Here is a 19,224-nt window from a genome sequence, read left to right as displayed (position 1 = left end):
ATATACTTTTTTTTAAATTAAAAAACAACTTAATTTAAAGTGTAGAATTAATTACAATGTGTGTGTAACTCCTTTTCAAAAGATATATTTTTTTAAATTAAAAAACAACTTAATTTAAAGTGTAGAATTAATTACAATTTGTGTAACATGAATTACGAGGTGTGTAGGATAAATTTCGATGTGTGTTGGATAAAATTCTATATGTAAGAAAATTTTGATATGTGTAGGTTTTGTAGATTATATGTAGGATAATTAATAAATAGTTGACTAATTAATTAAAGAGAGAAAAATTAATAAGATGAGTTTTTTTTTTTTTTTTTGAATGGCAAAGAACGACATGCCAACCACCGTGACACCGAACGCTGTGCCCAAGGTCGACTACTCGACCGCCGTCAGTCCCTTGGCTTTCCCAGATGCGCGGAAACCCTACCTCCACCCGTCCGAAGGCACGACAGTGGAATAATCGGTAAAACCTCGCCTCCTATCCAAGACGAACCGGCGCCACCCGTATTCGCCTTTCACCTGGATGCCACAGAAAATAATGGGGAGGGTGTGAGTCGAATCTGGGTCACAAAGAACACCAAGTTTTTCCCCAACCACTCTACCACTACCTCATTGGCAATAAAATGAGTTATACATGAATTAGTATTTTACTAATATGTCGTTTTTTCCTTTTCTTCTTTCAATAATTTTCTTCTCATTTGATACTCCCTTGTGTGTGTATACATATAAGATGTTAAAAGACTGACTTTATTAAACACATCAGCTTACAAGTTCCAAAAAAATGTATAATCAAATACTTGATATCTTGTCACACAATCTTAGAATAACAAAGACGAAAAATTTCAATGAATGGAAAATAAAATTACTGATTAGGGTTCTTGCATGCATAAATCAACAAGGGAGAACTCACATATTCTTGTTCCTTCTCACCCAAATTCTTCTCTTCTAACCACAATCTACTGTCCAAACCACTTCTCGGTCTAAACAAGAAAATCCCAACCTTTGATTTGGTATTATGATCCAAATTCGTTTCGAAGAACCAATCATGCACATCCCACATCATATCTACCAACATTCCATCCAAGAAAATGATTTGGTTCCCTCGAAAATTCCATCTTAGTCTCTTCACTTGAATCACATTCTTTTTGTCGATACAAACACACAAGCTCAACGCGCTCGAATCATCTGTCATTAATGTGACCTTTATGTCATGATATGTCCCCTTGTCGAAAAACTTGGCCTTTGTTGAAAAATGATCTTTACAAAAGATTCTTTCATTTTGAGAAATCAAAGAACATTTGGCAAAAGGGTATCCGAAAAGGAGCTTCTTTAACCCTTGATTTTTCTCTATCTCACCAATTAGAACGAGCTCAGAGTTGATCAAGAGCGCCACGTACCACCCGTTGATTGGTTGAGGGCCCATTTCATATGTGGCATTTGAAAGGTCCCAAATGAGGTGAAGTTTTGAGACAAAAGATTGGATCTTTTTGGACCCTTTAATCTTTCCAATATGGATAGATTTAGAAAACATGCAAGAATCTTGAATGATGGTAATGGTGAAATAAAAGTCAATGTTATGAGTTGACCATGTGAGTTTGATCAAGAGGTGGTCTTGTGTGGAGAGTTTGACTTTGTATAGGCTTGAAACTTCATCTTGGATAGAAGGAATGAAGGATGAAGTAACACTAACCTTGTTTAAACTGTGACAACGATATGAGTCCAATATTGTAACCGCGTGTTTGCTATAGCAAGTTGCTAGATTTGACATCTTTTGTCTTGTAAAGCCACAAAAGATAGACCCTAGATATGATCAATCATCAAAACACATCTAAGAGCTTTTATATGAAGAACATATAGATATGTATGTATAGATAATACTATTATAGAAGAAGGAATCAGCAATCAGTGGGATTCCATATTACCTGCCCCTTGAATCATCTATGATTAACTACAATAGAGATTCTCATTATCATAGCCATTGATTATTTTTAAATATATATTTATATTATTATCATAGTACTTAATATTCCATGTTAAAAGTTTATTATATATGAAACAGTGACAATTTGGCAAATAAGTAATTTTAATATAAATCTGATGAATGTAATAAAGCATTGCAACTAGTATGAATTTTATTTGAGTCAGAAAAACCTGTAACATTTTATATGTGTATAAATGGGTTTATCTGGGTTGATATGCTAAAACTTATTTTTAAAATTAATTAAATAATTTGCTCTTTTTTAATAATAGTTAAGTTTATGAGGATTTAATTGCTTATTCATTTAGCATGTTGAAAGATAGAAAATCACTTGAAACCATTCATGTCAAACTTATAATTCATGTTAAAATTTTGTAATGGCCTGTGTTTGTTTTTTGGTTGCTATATAATTTGTTTCATTTTTGTGACATGTTATATCGAGCCGGGGGTCTCACTAGAAGCAACTTCTCTATTCCTACGGGGTAGAGGTAAGGTTGTCTACATCTTACCCTCTTCAGATCCTATCTTAGCAGGGGCGGATCTACGTAGAGACCAGGGGTTGCCCGGGATACCCCTCAACTTTCTTGGCGAAATACAACTTTTTTTCTTTCTTTTTTCGTTTTATGTATTTGAATACCCCTGAACAAACATTGGGATACCTCTAATATAATTTTAAAGATAGAGGAGAAGAAAAATGAAATATTTTGATAAAAGTTGGGAGTTTTCCGGCGAATGTTGCAGAGACATTTATGAAGAAGAAGGAACTTAAACCTCAAAGATAACTAAAACCTATATAAATTAGCAACTACTTTGCGCTTGGATGACTTGTATTTTTGGCTTTTGGTGTCTTTCAAAAAAAACTTGATTTTTTATTTTTAATCCAAAGGTTTCTACCTTTTTCACTTTTAACTCTACATGATATGTTTTTTTAACTTTAACCCAAAACTTTTTATTATTTGCAATTTAACTTCACAATTTTTCTCACTTATACTTTTCATCTTTGGCAGATTTTCGTTTTATGTATAGTTCTAAATTTTCCAAGTTAATACGACGCAACATACGAGTGTGGTTCAACTTTTTTTTTATGTTTTGTTTCAAATTTTGCAAGTTAACACGACGCAACGTACATGTGTGGTTCAACGTTTTTACCTCTATTTTTTCATGTTTGACAGGTTCGTCGCAACACGCAAATCCTGGGTCGAGTCAGTGTTGGTGGTCGATAACGGTTGTGTGACGTTAGTACTATTTGACATCGTTTTACGCCCCGCCGCAACGCGTGGTGTGCTTTGGGGGGGTTTTTCAAAGAAAAAATGGTTATGCATATGGATGTCGCAAGCTTGGCTTTGGGGGTTTTCCAAAAAAAAAATTGTTTTTTTACTTTTCACCCAAAAGTATTTCATAAATTACTTTTAACCCAAAACTATTTTTTTTTTTACTTTTAACCCAAAACATTTTATCTTTGACAATCTATCCTAACAACTTTTTTTACTTTCAACTTTGGTCCTTTATAGTTTTCTTTTTTCCCAAATTTTTTCGCTTTATGTTTGGTTCTAAATTTTGTGACTTAACACATCGCAACGTGCGTCTTTGATTTAACGTTTTTACGTTTCATTCTAAATTTTACGAGTTAACACGACGCAACGTGCGGTTGTGGATGGACATCGTCTATTTTTTTCCCGTTTGACAGGTTTAACATAACGTACGGGTCCTAGATTTACTTATTTATAACTAAAGAATCCCCGCCGCATTGCGGCGGGTCTCAATTCTAGTTCTTATTATTATATTTGGAAAGTGGGCTGCTACAACCCACGTGCGCGGATGACAGCCAAATATTTATTGTTTCATATTTTATATATTGTTATAATTATAATTATAGTATAGTATAGTATAGTATAGTATAGTATAGTATAGTATAGTATAGTATAGTATAGTATAGTATAGTATAGTATAGTATAGTATAGTATAGTATAGTATAGTATAGTATAGTATAGTATAGTATAGTATAGTATAGTATAGTATAGTATAGTATAGTATAGTATAGTATAGTATAGTATAGTATAGTATAGTATAGTATAGTATAGTATAGTATAGTATAGTATAGTATAGTATAGTATAATATAATATAATATAATATAACTTTGACCAAATTACATAATATTTTATTCTACTACTTGTATTTTATTGTATAGGATTTAATAATCAACTTATTATAGTTTATTATTTTTTCTTACTACTTATAAATAACGAATAACACTTTTTGACATATAAAAATACTTTATTGTCAAGATTATTTAATTATAAGAAACATCAAACACTTTAACAAATATACTAAATTAAAGTTTGTAATAAATTACTAATACATATCCGAAGAAACAAACACTTAGCTTAGGACCCGACCTAAACCGAGCCAGAATTTTTTATGTTGGATCCTCCACTAAATGTATGGTAAAAAACTTGTATGAATTTGAAGCATCTAAAAGTAGTGACTTCAGAAAAATAAAATATTGGATCCACCACTGAATTTACGGTAAAAAAGTTGCTCCGTTTTGTGAATGTATGATAAAAAAATTGGGATACCCCTAAATTTTTCTTCTAATTCCGCCACTGTATCTTAGCGTTGCTATTAGTGAGATTTACTGAGTATTGAGTAATGAGTATGATGATGATGATTTGTGACATGTTATGACTACACATGATGTGTGGATTTCTACAACATGGGCTGGCTGCTGCTGAACATGGGCTTAATGGGCTGGTTTGGAAGACAAAAGAATGTTCATAAGGAGATGGTTCGGATCAGGTTGTTTTCGTCCAGGTTAGTATAAAAGAGCTTGTTATTACTTATTAACAAACTCAGTATTCATTCACTCACACTATCCACAATAAGGAACCTCAAAAACACATAAAAACATGCCTACCACGTCATGAAAACACTAGCCTTTAAAAAGACAAAAACAACCCAATAAGAAAATCTAAAAACACTAAAAAAAACATTGCCACGTCATTATCTAAACCTACCCTTTTTATATAAAATTGCTTTTTAATAATAAACCAACCCTCCTGGCCTCACCCCTGCCACTAGGGGTGTAAACGAGCCGAGCCGAGCCCGACTAGGCTCGAACTCGGCTCGTTATGTTTTTATGAAGCTCGAGCTCGAGCTCGGCTCGTTTCGAGCCTACTTCTCTGAGCTCGAGCTCGGCTCGCGAGTAAAACCCAAAGCTCGAGCTCGACTCGGCTCGAGCTATTTCGAGAACAACCTCAAATGAGCTAGAAGTTTGGCTCGAGCTCGTTTCAACAGCGATTAAGCGAGCCAAAGCTCGGCTCGAGCTCGGCTCACCAATGTTATCAGCATCATTATTATATTATATATATAAAAAACTAAAATTTTGTTTAGGCTCTTTTGGGCTCGCGAGCCTAAATGTGCTTTGTATTTCAGGCTCGAGCTCAGGCTCGATAACTAAACGAACTCTATTTCAGGCTCGAGCTCGTTAAGGCTCGACTCGTTCGAGCTTTTAACCGAGCCGATCACAAGTAGCTCTCGAGCCTCTGGGCTTGTTTACACCCCTATCTGCCACTCCCTAGTCCCTACCACATATTTCATTTGAGAGTTAATATTCACACATCTCTTCTCTCTATCTCATTCTATATATATATATATATAGAGAGAGAGAGAGAGAGAGAGTGAAAACGGATGTGAGAATAAAATTTAGAGAGGTGGGAGCCATTTCATTTTTACCCATATCTCGTGGATAACATGGCTCTAAAAACGAGCTCAAAAAACAAATGGCATATTTGTTGTACCAAACATACCAAAAAACGCACAAATATGTGTTACTGGGAATGCTTTCACAATTTTAGATATTTTCTTTTTCTCTCTCTAAGTCTCTAGAGTTCTTGTCGATCTAGGGCTTCTAGTGTTTAACCCGTGTAGATCGTGCAAAGCTTGAGGTCAGTTTATCGTGTTGATGATCTGAGTTTTAGAGATTGAAGAGTGTGTTGCATCTAAGATTTGTATAAGGCTTTGTTGTTCAAAGTTAATACAATCTGAGTTGTTTTTTCATGTTGTTTAAAGTCTCTGAGTACCAATTTTCACAGTGTAGAAACAAACTATTACACATCATTTGTAACATTCAACGTGTCATTCCTACACATTGTCTTCTTTGTCCATGTAGCTTCATAACTAGGAGTACATGGCTTTATTTTTTAACACAAAATACTTCGAGTTTAATTTTTTTAAGAAAACACCCATTCTAAATTTCTCACACTTAATTTGGGTTACCTACAAAGTTTTCTCCTTATCCAATAATAGCCAACGCACCAAAATTTGTTGCATGTGGTTATTGGATCTAACTATTATTTATGAACCTAGCGTTTCAAAGTGAAACATGGTGTTGGTGCATCATACATGCTTATATATTAAAATGTATCTCTTTTGAAGTACAAAACATCAGTGATAAGATATGATAAAGTTTTTCAAAGTCAAAATCTGGATAAAAGGAATGGTTTAAAACTTTGGGAAAACATATTTTTCACTTAAAAAAGAAAAAAAAAAGTCTCTGATTTGGTCAAATGACACTATGACACATGGATGAGGCTTTTGCACATTGTTTGGATGAAGATAAGGCTGCACGCCTGCACGGTGTGGGGAGCAGCCTTGGAGCGTCCCCCATCGGCGCCGCACCTGCATCCATTTCGCCCCCCCCCCCCTTGCCGGCGTCCAAATCGTCGGGTGGAAGACGTTCAAGGCGTCCCACTAGAGGACAAAACCTCCTCACACACACGTATATACATACAACATATACATATATTTTAGGTCCATCCCCCATTTTCATACCTCCATCCTCTTTGCCACATCTTTACACCCGATATACGTGGCGGACCATCCTTCAATGGAGAACCATCACCGTACCGTGCAGCATAATAATAAACTACTACAATCAAGTGTGGGAGTTCTCCCAGAAAAAAACAACAAAGTGTTGACTTGTCACAACTCACAAATGTTTTTTTTTTTTTTAATGACAAATAAACAGGATAGTTAACCGCGAGTCATATGCCAACCTTCTGAATTCTCATGAATAGGGACATGTCCTTCCAACTTTTGAATCACCTCTTTTATTTTCTAAAAATATATGACACAAATTATATTATATTATCCTTTAAATATTATATTATACTAGTTTTTTTACCCGTCGCGCGTTGCGGCGGCGTCAAACGCGAAATGATAACATATAGACTACAATCAATCAGACTCGTTTCCGAACTAAATTTATGTCAAATCGTATGATAACTCAGATTTATACCTTCGAATCAAAACGTATTACATTTGACCCGATTTGTTTCCAAATAGAATTTACGTCAAATCGTAGTCCAATTCAAAACATACATTAAAAAAACATTTTATAATTGACCTGGCTCATTTTCAGACAAAATTATGCTAAAGCGTAGACGAACTTGAATTTTATACCAACATGTCCATGAAAATAAAAATTTAAGAAATTAGTTTTAGGGTAAGCTTGAAACTTTAGAAACTTGAGGGGTTCAAAATGACATTTTCAAAGTTAAGAGGGTTACCTCTGACATTATAGCAACGTTTGGGGTAGAATGGGTTATATATTAAAAGTTTAAGAGTTAAAGAGAAGTTAGAATGTATGGGGGCCTTTTTGTCAAGTTGAAAAGTGGAGAGTCATTTTTATCAAGTTAGAAATTTGAGCAGTGAATTTTGTATATTTGGAAAAGTTAAAGGGTAATTTTTGTCAAATCTGAAAGGTGGTTGGCACCGAGCTTTCAATTTAAGATTTATTAACCCGTGCCGCGTATTGCGGCGGCAACGTCACATTTGTGACTTTGTTACAGGCGTTTTTGAAACGTATAGGGCCCATGCGTGATGTGACACGTTAGTAACATTAACGTGGTTAGGCATTGACAAAAATAGTATAATATTTCGCACATTGCGGTGTAAAGACGTAAAAGTAATTTAAACAAAGGAATTGAAGTATTAGTGAAGATGAGGTGTGAAGTTATTTCGTATGAGAGGTCAAAGTTTCTAAATACCAAAAGTTAGGGGTAGGGGCGTGAATTTCTGACACGACCCGAAAACCCGACACGAACCTAACACGAAATTCGCGGGTTTAGGTTTAGTCTAAACGGGTTCGGGTCAGTTTCAGGTTGAACCCGCGAACCCGTTTAGGTTAACGGGTCGGTTTCGGGTCAACCTGGTCGGGTTGGCGGGTTGACCCGTTTAACACATTGATACTATATTATATTTTTTTTACAATATATTTTATATCATAAATTAAATAGGGTGTGTATTTTATGCAATGATTATAACTTAGAAAGAGAAATTAACATAGATTTTATAATTTAAATATGATATTATTATATACATTTGTATTTTTTAGTCTAAATTTTAATTTTAATATATTAATTTCAAAAAAAAAAAAAAAATCAGGTTAAACGGGTCGTGTTCGGGTCAACCCATGAAACTTCGGGTCGTGTTCGGGTTCTTATGTAGGATACGATTTTCGGGTTCGGGTCGGGTTCGGGTTTGTGTAAAATTTTCGGGTTCGGGTCGGGTTGAACCCGCCAACCCGCGAACACGACCCGTTTAGCACCCCTAGTTAGGGGTTAATGTGTCGTTTACTAAAAGACTTGGGTTGAATATGTATATCATTTACGTTGAAACGTTAAATTATATCGATACGTACACAAAAATAACCACGTGAGAAATAGATTTTTTTTGGTAGTTTAAGCTAAAAATGAAAATACATGTGGTAAATTTGAAAAGTTAAAACATAAGGGTTGAAAATGACAATTTATAAAGTTGTTAGAAGGTTTTCAAAAGTATAAGGGCTGGTTTTGTAAATTTAGAAAGTTCGTTTTTTTGTCTTATTGTCACTGACTTGTAATTTAAGGGTATACATTTTTAAGCTACAAATTAAAAATACATAAGGTAAATTTGAAAAGTTAAAACTTAAGGGTTGAAATGACAATTTATAAAGTTGTTTGAAGGTTTTCAAAAGTATAAGCTTTGGTTTTGTAAATTAGAAACTTTGTTTGTCTTGTCACCGACCTTCATCTTTCATATTATATAAATTATGTTATGTTATACTATACTATACTTTAAAAACAAACTTAATGAATAGTATCAACAATCTTTGTTCGCTGCCACTGAGGGTAGATAATGACTCGTCAACTGCGTGTCTTTTAAGTGTTTAAAAAGTTCCCATTATCATGTAAAATTACCCCTAACTAATCAAATAATCATAACAAATGTCACTACAACCGATCCTAAAATGATGATCCAAACCCTAACAGAACACAAGGGCTCCTTAACATCATCAGGCCTGCAGCTAATTCTACCATTTTTTATACGGAACATATGCAGCAGGTCCTTCAACAGCAGCAAAATACCCCAAACCAGGGCCTTCACAACTTGCAGCAGATGCACGGGTAAACCTTAAAAGTCCACAAATTCGTCAACCCCCTTTTCATTTAGAACCTAAACGAAGAAAAGACAAAAGGTTAACAAACCTTTAATTTCAACCCGTCAATGATTCCAGGACCTGAAATAATGTGAAAGTTCACTATATCTGCCCCTTCCAATATACAGAAAATACCTCTGCAAGTTAAGTTATACGAGACGATTAGTTTTGGGCTTTTTGGTCATTTAACAGGTCCATGATGAATACTGAATACTCACCCTTCATACTGCATTGTTACTGTGTTGCCAATGTCGGCAAATTTACGGTCTTCAAAAATAAGGAAATTATGTTTGTCTGCAATCTGGAAAACATATGCACGGAATGTCAGCAGAAGCAAGCGTAAAACACAATTATTACCATGGTTGTAAAACAAGGCCTCGAAGGCCGAGTACTCCCCGAGTACTCACTACAAGGTAGGCTGCTGAGGCACGAGTACTCTTCGTTTAGGCAAATTACTCCCCGAGTACTCTCCGCCTATGCCAAGTACTTCCCGCGTACTCCCGACTCTGACTAGGGAGCGCCTAGCGACTTTTGCGACCATGATTATTACTATTCAGCAAGTTATTTAAAAGATCAACTAATTATAAAACAAGTTTAGCATTTACCTGAGTGCTATAATTAAAGCACAATTTTAGCTCATCTAAAACACCAGAAATAAACAGTTTCTCTGCCTTTGAAACATCCTTCAAGGCTTGTAAACCTCTTCTACTTCTGAATCTTCCGACTCGGACGAAGTTTCCGATAGACCAATGATAAGAGCCAAACCCTGCTTGAAAACAGTAGCAACGGATCTGTCAGTTGTGTTGCTAAAAGTTGTATTGGCTTACGGAGCTGCAGTTTCATTTATGGTATCATCTCCGATTACCCAACTTTGCTTCAAACGATAATAATACGGGTCAAAGACATGGATTAAACCACTCTAAGAATGTGTAAACTTGTGATTTTAGTACTGAAATATGTACACTCCAAGAGTAGTGCGCCATCGGTTTTACCATGTGATTACCTCAACATTTTTCATCCTACCAAAAACAAATCAATGGTTATCATGTGATTACCTCAACGTTTTTCATCATTATTCTCTCCAAGAGTAGTGCGCCATCAGTTTTACCTTAAAGCCCATCGTCACCAACCCTGGTAGTTCTGAAATCAGGAGCCACCGAATCAGTCACGCCTCATGGCAAGTCATAGAATAATATAGAAAAAAAACATTTTAGCACTCACTGGTGTCTGGTCTACATGGCAAATCGAGTAGCAGTTTTATCACTTGAATGGATCAAAGTCTACTCTGACTACAGCAAGTCAAATCAATGCGATTCCAAATCTTTATAAAAAATGATATATACCAAATGGCCCCAACTTTCAACATCAAGATCGATAACAATTCATAAATTTAACTAACTTTAAACACAATCTCATCCAGCTTCACTTGGATGCAACAAACAAAATTGTCAACAACCGTTATACCAGGGGAACAAATTAACAAATAACAAACCCTAGACATATAATTATATGAAAAAAAGGGAAACACAAGAGACACAAAAGAATCAGAATTCACATACCTTGAACGATTTTAGGGTCTTGTAATCAAATCTACAAAATCCAATAAACACTCCAAACAATCAAAATCAAATTAATAGAAAAAAAAAACAAATCGAAGCACCTAGGGTTAGGGGTTACCTATTTGTGAATCTTCGTGGGAGGATCTCAAATCAACTGTAATCTTCATTTTCACCTTGCAGTTCTGACATTGAACCCTAGATTTTTGAACATTCTATCCATCTCACAAGATCTGGTTGATTGAGGTAAGAAACGAAAAACAAGCCAGAGGGGAGATGGGATTCATCGCCATTGATGGAAGCTTTAAGAATCGAACATTAGGTTATAGGGGAGATGGGAACTGACGAGTGACAAGTATCGAAAGGTCGCATTGAACCATGGCGATTGATGTTCAAGAACGACAATGAGTTAAAGCAGGGGTGAAATCCCTAAATTGCCACCACGGTGTCTTAAAATTATGTGCTATTTTCTAATATAATGGCTTCTATTATGTTGTACATAATGCTATAAAATTTATACTTATGGTAAAATTACATATGTGTACATCACTTCTCCTTTTTATAATAGTATAGATTGTTTCTAGGCTTGAACTCGCAACCCCTTGTATGCCCTAAATCACATATTCAATTCATCTATGCACAAGGTAACCCAACTCAGTTCACTTCAACTCATGAACAAATACACAACCCTAATATAAATTTTTAAGACATTGATTAACTCGCATATCACATAGATTATTCGGATGATAAATATACTTAGAAATTAAGTCAACAATTCTCTTTTAGTTATACTAGGTTTTTACCCGTGCCGCGCGTTGCGGCGGCAACTTCGCTTTTGCGACTTTGCTACACACGTTACGATGATAACATTGACGTGTGGCGTCTGTTTGTGACGTGATGCGTTTTTTAATTTGTTACGTTATGTTTATGATATTAACGTGGTTGTCTTGCTCGTTGAAGTGTAAATTCGTAAAAGTAATCTAAACAAAAGAATTGAAATGTTGAAAAAGACGAATACCAATTCTTGTTTGCCAGGTGTACAACTTCTATGTTCTACTTCAATGGTCACGTGAAAAAAGCATGGAGTCACCGACCATGCTTTTTATGTTATACCAGAAAATTCGGTTTGAACCAACTAACTAAGCTAACTAATCGGCCTAATAAGCTTCTATGAAGGAGAGAATATAATTAGAGATAGCCTCATGCCATAAGTGTTAAAACTGGGAAAAGGTTTGTTGGCAAATCAAGAAGCGGTCAAAATGGTTTGCATCATCTATCCGAATTCTTACGTCCAACACATATATAAGCATATATATATATCGCAACAAATACCAACAACTTGACTTATCATTTTACTTTCTATATTCAGCTCATCAAACACTACCCATATTAACCAACGCCAGCATCATACTATCCATGTTAATTTTACCCAAATCACTACTTCTTAACTTAAACTACTGAGCGAATCACTCTAATCGCACCTAACTCCCTGTTTTGCAATCTGTCTCAATTCCAAACCAATTTCCGCACAATATACCTTCACTATCCAATTTCATCATAATTCGAACCATGTTGATGTATCTACTGCACTTTCTCTATACTCAAATACGAATTACTATCAGTTACCTTCAATAACCCCCTTTTACATCACCAAATAACATTCAATTTGTGCAACAATAATAAGGGAACAACTTTATTGACAAATAAAAGTTCAAGCTTCATACCTGGATTCCCTTAACTGAGTAATAGATAAATTATAGCACTTTGCTGGTTAATCGGAGTTCGACAGTGGTCGGTGGTGTCGTTAATGAGTCTCGGCCAGTGGTGTGTAGTTGGTGGTCGGAAAGGTTAGTGTCCGGCGATGACGGTGGTCGGCTGAAGGGGTAATCGGAGATGGAGAAGCGACCGCTGGGTTTTTTTTCCAACATCACCATGTAAGCAAATTGATTCTGAAGCAAAATCCAAGAAATTAAGCAAGAAATGAAAAACCCAAAAATTATCAAGCAAGAAATGAAAAACCCATGAAGCAAAATCCAAGAAATTAAGAAAAGCCGGAATCGGATCTGAACCTTGGATCTGAACTTTAGCCGCTAGCATCGTCGTCGTCGTTGCTTTTAATAAAACAACAACCGTTGTCGTCGCTGCACCACCGCAAAACCACCGTCTTCTCTCTACGGCTTGGTTAAGGAGAGGACGATGACCCGACCAGTTGTTGTGTTGTGGCGGTGATTAAAGAGGGAGACCAAAGAGAGGCGATGATTGTATAGAGAAAGAAACCTTCAGATCATGGCCAGGATTAGGGTTTGGTATGATTAAAAGAGGTAGTTTTGTAATTTGGTTGTTGGGTGAGGGCAGATGTAGTCATTTGGTCTACCTACCGACATTTCTCTTTAAGATTTTATAAATTAATTATCTCTATAGAACATAAGAAGTTTAATAGTGTTTAAATGCTAATGTGAACCTTTTTTTAACGACCAATAGAATCAATCCCGAGCACTCTCGGGGCACCCACTAGACCAAATGGAATACTCCGATAGTAACCCGAGTCCACCACCAATTCTGGGGAAAACCCGGTAACCCACCCGCCCGTAGGCACGACGGTGAAATTACCGGTAAAACCAGTTTGGCTCAAGGATCGAACTCAAGTTTCCCCGGGTCTTCTATCATTGCCCATTAATGCCTCACTCTGCACCAAGTGAGAGTTGAACTTGCATCTCTCAAAAGAAATGCAAGCCTTCCACCACTTGATCTAGAGATCATTGGCTAATGTGAAACTTTTGCACCAGTTAATTTTTGCTAACTTATGTTTTTTTTTTTGCCTTTTTAGTTTAGGTTTTTAGCGTTTTTCTTTTTTTATAACGAACAGAACTGATACAGGTACGGAAAATCATTTTAAGCTTTTGAAATGATTTTAACAAACTGAACACGCGCGATACCTTTTTGGACGTATTTTGAACTTTTCTTTTTTCGTTTACTATAGAGATTGCACTGAAACCGACCGAGTTCTTATCCTTACCTTTTTTATTTACCTTATTGTTTTACCTTTTCTTATTATTTAATGTCTAAAGCTGAGTTACGACGTAAATAACATAATACATTTAGATATCATTTTGTTTAACATTATGAAATTATTCATCAATTGTAACTGTATACGATACGTACTGAATTCCAACCCGCTTTCTGTCGTAACGCGCATATCACAACGACCCTAATTAAATATATTTATAGGTTTTACTTACTTTAAACATTAACTTAAATATATTTAAAATAAATTAACATCACGTTTTGCTTAATACGTAAGGTTTACAAGTCCACTTGCATGGGTCCACACGTAACCGCCACAAAATCCTCAACCCTTCTTCCTAAACCCTGATTGGCTAAAACCACTTCCTCAAAAAATATCTGTCAGAGAATCACCAACGTAGATGCTTCCGACACTGACATGCTGTCAACTACCATTGGTGGACTTAACCGCCATTCTAACCAGATATTTCTACACGATACCTATATATACCCGATTTTCATCACTCTCACCGACCATTTACATTTTCACTCTCTATTCAACTTCAATGAATCCTCCATCTTCTTCTTCTTCTCCCACAGGATCCGACCCGGTTTCATTTGGGTGGTCTCCGATTCTGGTTTCGAGCCACCACCCGCTTCCGGTTTCGACAGCTACTGGTAAGTGTTTAGCAGTTTTTATACATTCCAGTATTTTCATTTCCTCTGTATTAGGGATTATATTAGGGATGAGCATTTGGTTTGGTACGATACTGATAAAATACAGATTTTTACCTTTAAATACCGGAATCGTATCGCAAGGTTGTCTCCGGAATCACACCAAAAAAATAGCCCTGTTTATTAATTCATTACACACTAAAATAGTTGTGCTTCTAATTTGATTGACAAAAACAGTTGGCATTTAACGATATTGGTTCATAAATCCATGCCCTTTAAGTTTTCTTTTTTAAACATGCCAACGATTTTGGTTCATAAATCCAGGCCATTTTAAGTTTTTTCTAAATACATATTTTTTTTTCTAAAAAATATATAAAAAAAATTTATAATTTTTTTCGGGCCCTATTTCGATTTGGGCTCAGAGCGGTCGCCCACCTGACACTTGCTCTGGGCCAGCCCTGCCGTACCGTACAGTACCGAACATTTTCGATACCGGTACCGTTATCCGGTTTTGACGATTTTCGATGCCGGTACCGGTATCACGCTCATCTCTACTTTATATTACTCTGCTTTAGAGGTGTGCTTTTCGATGCCGGTACCGGTATCACGCTCATCTCTACTTTATATTACTCTGCTTTAGAGGTGTGCTTGGGTCCGTTATGGTTTTCTCAGTTTAGGTTTGGTTTTGGTTTTACCATTTTTGCTTAAAAAAATTTTCCGGAAAAAGAATTGTAGCAAAATGATGATTTTGGATTTTTGGGGTCTGAAACACAATTACTAAATCTTTTTCTTAGTTAAAAATATTAATTGATTAATGTAGATTATTGCTCTAATATTCGGGGTTACGAAGAAACACCAAGTTACACCATTTATTAAATTTTTATCAATTATTTAACATTAAAAATTTTCTCACTTGTTGCTTGCTAGCGGTTTTGTTTCTAATAAAAGTTGTCGTTCAACAAAATAACTTAAAAATTTGGTTCGGGTTCGGTTTTTTTTTTTCTTTTAATTACATAAAAACCGAAATCAAACAAAAAAAATTGTTTTTTCTTTCATAAAACATAAAACTAAACCAGCAGTTATTTCGGTTTGATTTCTTCGGTTACGGATCAGTTTTTTCGGTTTCATGCACACCCGTACTCTGTTTTGCTCTGTTTTCATATCCTGATGGAAGTTTTACGGTCAAAAATTGGCAGCAGGAGAAGCGATTGTGACGATTTCAGAAAGGGATCCGATCCCCCAACCGCTGGAATGTTTACAAGAAACACCAATTCCACCATTTTTATCAAAAACATTCGATCTAGTGGACGACCCGACACTAGACCTGGTTATCTCATGGGGCAGGAGTGGGAACAGCTTCGTCGTGTGGGACCCAATCGAGTTCGCCAGGATAATCTTGCCCAGACACTTCAAACACAACAACTTCTCGAGCTTTGTTCGACAACTTAACACCTATGTGGGTAAATATTAGTCTCTGTTCGTGTTTGTGTTTGTGTTCGTGTGTATGTAAACTTTTTTATTTTATTTTTTGTAACTTTTTTATTTTACTTTTTGTATATCTCTGTTTTCCTCTGTTTTTCTACTTTGTAATTGACTTATGTAACATATTTCAATGTAATTTCAAAGAAAATTTGTATGTAATTACTGGATTTCACATAATTGTATCGGTTTTCGACATCTGTATCAAAGAGTATCTGTGTTTTTCGGGTTATATCGATGCAGATTAACACGGCTTTCATCTCAATTTCGATCATAATTTTGTCCTGATTGAAGGTGGTTTTTAATAGTTTTAATTTTGAGTTAATTACTGTTTTCGTCCATGTGGTTTGTCAAAAATCACTATTTCAGTCCATTAGTTTAAAAATTGTGATTTCAGTCCCTGTGGTTTCACTTTCGTAACCATTTCAGTCCACCTCGTAATTACCAAAGTGAAACCACAGGGACTGAAATGGTTACAAAAGTCAAACCACATGGACTGAAATCGTAATTTTTAAACTAATGGACTGAAATAGTTATTTTTGACAAGCCACAGAGACGAAAACAGTAATTAACTCTTTAATTTTTTAATAAATATATGTTCTTGGTGTTGTTTAATTTCTTTCACATTCGGTTTTTACATGTTCTTTCGATTCGATTCAGGGATTTCACAAGATCGATCCAGACAAATGGGAGTTCGCGAATAGAAGCTTTTTAAGAGGACAAAGATCCCTTTTGAGGAACATTCAAAGGCGTAAATCGAATCCCACAACGTCTACAAGCGGCTCTTCAACTAACGAAGAATCTAACATGTTAGTCGAAGCCGAGATAGAAAGATTACACAAAGAGAAAGCCGAAATGATGCAACAAATCATCGAGTTAAAAACTGGAAACCGCGAAACACATCAACATATGGAACTAGTAAACGAAAAACTCGAAGCAGCCGAGCATAAACAGAAACAAATGGTCTCATTTTTAGCTAAAGTGTTTCAAAACCCGACATTCGTGTCTTCCATACGAGGAAACACCGATGAACCACGTCAAATATCGGCTCCAAGAACCGCTCGAAAGTTTGTTAAGCATCAACACATTGGTGGGTCATCAAGAAATATCGAATTCGGTTCACAACCGGAAGATTTTGATCCGAAAGGGAAAAACGCGGTGGAGGTTGAACCCGAGGGGGCACCCGAGTACTTCTTGGACCCGATTTCGGGTGGGATTGATGACATTGTTGTGAAAGAAGAGGGTATTTGGAGTGATATTGGAAACTATGAGTTGCCGGAGTTGCCACCCGAGTTGCCGGAAATCGGTGCCGGAGGTGGTGAGTTGACGGATTTGTGGAATTTGGGAACTTCTAGTGGTGAGAATTGGGAGGATTGTGGTATTCGTTTTGATGATATTGAAAGGGGTGATCAAGATAGTAGTAAGAAAATGGATCCTTAGGGGATTTGATTATTTGAATTTTTATTTTTGGTATATTGAATGAATGGTAATATTTTTTGTTGTTTGTATTATTTTGATTTGACCCTGAATATTTTGACCAAAATAGTTGGTTTGACTATTTGCAAGAATGTTGATGCTGTGTACGACTGTATTCCATAAAAAAAATCAAATACAAATACCCTTTATCATATAAAACGTATGAATACGGTAAAAAAATAAAAAAAAAAAAGTGATAATATTTTTCGTAATTATTTACTCGTAGAGTAATTATCAAAATTATCCTATAAATGATTTTGTAGGGTAATTTTGTAAAAATGTTCTTGTAGGGTAATTTTGTAAAATGTTTTTGTAGAGTAATTTTGTAGAGTATCATAATTACTTTACAAATGATCTTGTATGATAATTTTGATCTGATATTGTAGGGTAATTTGGTAGAGTATCATAATTACTCTACAAGTGTATTAAAATTACTCTGCAAGTTTCAAAATTACACTACAAAAACATTTTACAAAATTATCCTACAAGATCATTTGTAGAGTAATTTTTATAATTACCATACGAGCAAATAATTACGAAAATGTCACCGCGTTTTTTTTTTTTGGCTTTTTCATACCTTTTGTACGTTTTGTACGATAAGGCTGTTTGTACGTGAACTTAACTCGTATAGTGTATAGAGGGATTCACGAGTTTCCTAGCTTGTACATCGGGTCGATTTTCAAAACCATGAACGCTATATCGTGTTAGTAAAAATAAGAAGTTTGATATTTTCGTCTAAATATGTATAAGGTGTTAAAATATTGATTGAGAGTTCATTTGTAAAGGAATTCGAAATGATCTTATAATTACCAATTGACGTAACGTTTTTTTAATCATTGTTTTTTTTTGAGATAACAAAGAGTGTTTCAGTTAACCTAACATTTTTTTAATCATTATTTTTTAGAGATAAAGAAGATTTGTGAAGATTATACATGTGGATGTAGATGAGTAAACGTACCAACAAGCAAAAAAATAATAAAGATAAATGACTGGCTTAGTTTGCATTAGTTTCAAGTTTTGTTATGTGAACCAAACAATGTTTTAAAAAATCAGTTTTTAAATCATACCGGGTTGAGCTAAAATGGTTTAACTGATTATACCAGACGATTCAAGTAGGTTGACGAGTTAACTCGATAATTTCATAAAAATGCAAGTTCAACTTATAAAAATACTCTAAAAGTACATGATGGGAATATTAGATTTTAATAATCCAACTATTTGTCGTTGGCCGCTAACAGTCCCAACTTAAAAAATAATCATTAGTAATCTCAACTATTAACATATTGGTCTCCAATGGACCTTAACTAACAGAACCCTAACGACGTTGGTCTCCAATGGACCCTAACTAACAGAACCCTAATGACATTAGTCTCCAATCGCGGGAAAAGACGTTTTTGGCTGGAAAAATCCTTTTTAGCCGGAAAACAACATTTTTCATCCCAAACCTCTTTGTAACCTTATTACGGACTTTTATGGACCTTTTTTCTAGCAAAAGCCTCAATTATTGAGGTCGTCGGAAAACTTTTTTTTTTTTTGTCGGAAAACTTATTTTTGGCCGGAAAACTCAACATTTTCG

At 35.3% G+C, this 19,224-nt stretch overlaps 2 protein-coding genes and 1 long non-coding RNA gene across 3 annotated transcripts; 1 reads left to right on the top strand and 2 right to left on the bottom strand.

Moving 5' to 3' along the window:
• Positions 1–865: 865 nt before the first annotated feature.
• On the bottom strand, positions 866–1,771 carry LOC110888931. The gene has a single exon (XM_022136427.1). It carries the CDS (start codon positions 1,769–1,771, stop codon positions 866–868), a length of 906 nt encoding a protein of 301 aa, XP_021992119.1.
• Positions 1,772–9,163: 7,392 nt separating this feature from the next.
• On the bottom strand, positions 9,164–15,892 carry LOC110891349. The gene is made up of 8 exons (XR_004873288.1): positions 14,811–15,892; positions 13,085–14,741; positions 11,137–12,964; positions 11,019–11,049; positions 10,681–10,748; positions 9,678–10,599; positions 9,509–9,596; positions 9,164–9,433 (listed from the first exon to the last, which is right to left on the bottom strand). It is a non-coding gene; the product is annotated as an uncharacterized LOC110891349 (long non-coding RNA).
• On the top strand, positions 14,432–17,680 carry LOC110891348 (heat stress transcription factor A-3). Its single transcript, XM_022139040.2, has 3 exons — positions 14,432–14,696; positions 15,890–16,149; positions 16,833–17,680. Exons 1-3 carry the CDS (start codon positions 14,441–14,443, stop codon positions 17,610–17,612), a joined length of 1,296 nt encoding a protein of 431 aa, XP_021994732.2. The 5' UTR covers positions 14,432–14,440; the 3' UTR covers positions 17,613–17,680.
• The last annotated feature ends 1,544 nt before the right edge of the window (positions 17,681–19,224 follow it).

The sequence above is a fragment of the Helianthus annuus genome, chromosome 11 (genome assembly GCF_002127325.2).
Source record: "Helianthus annuus cultivar XRQ/B chromosome 11, HanXRQr2.0-SUNRISE, whole genome shotgun sequence".
Taxonomy (NCBI): Eukaryota; Viridiplantae; Streptophyta; class Magnoliopsida; order Asterales; family Asteraceae; genus Helianthus; species Helianthus annuus.
The sequence above is the reverse complement of the archived record's forward strand: the minus strand, read 5'-3'. Positions and strand labels throughout refer to the sequence as shown.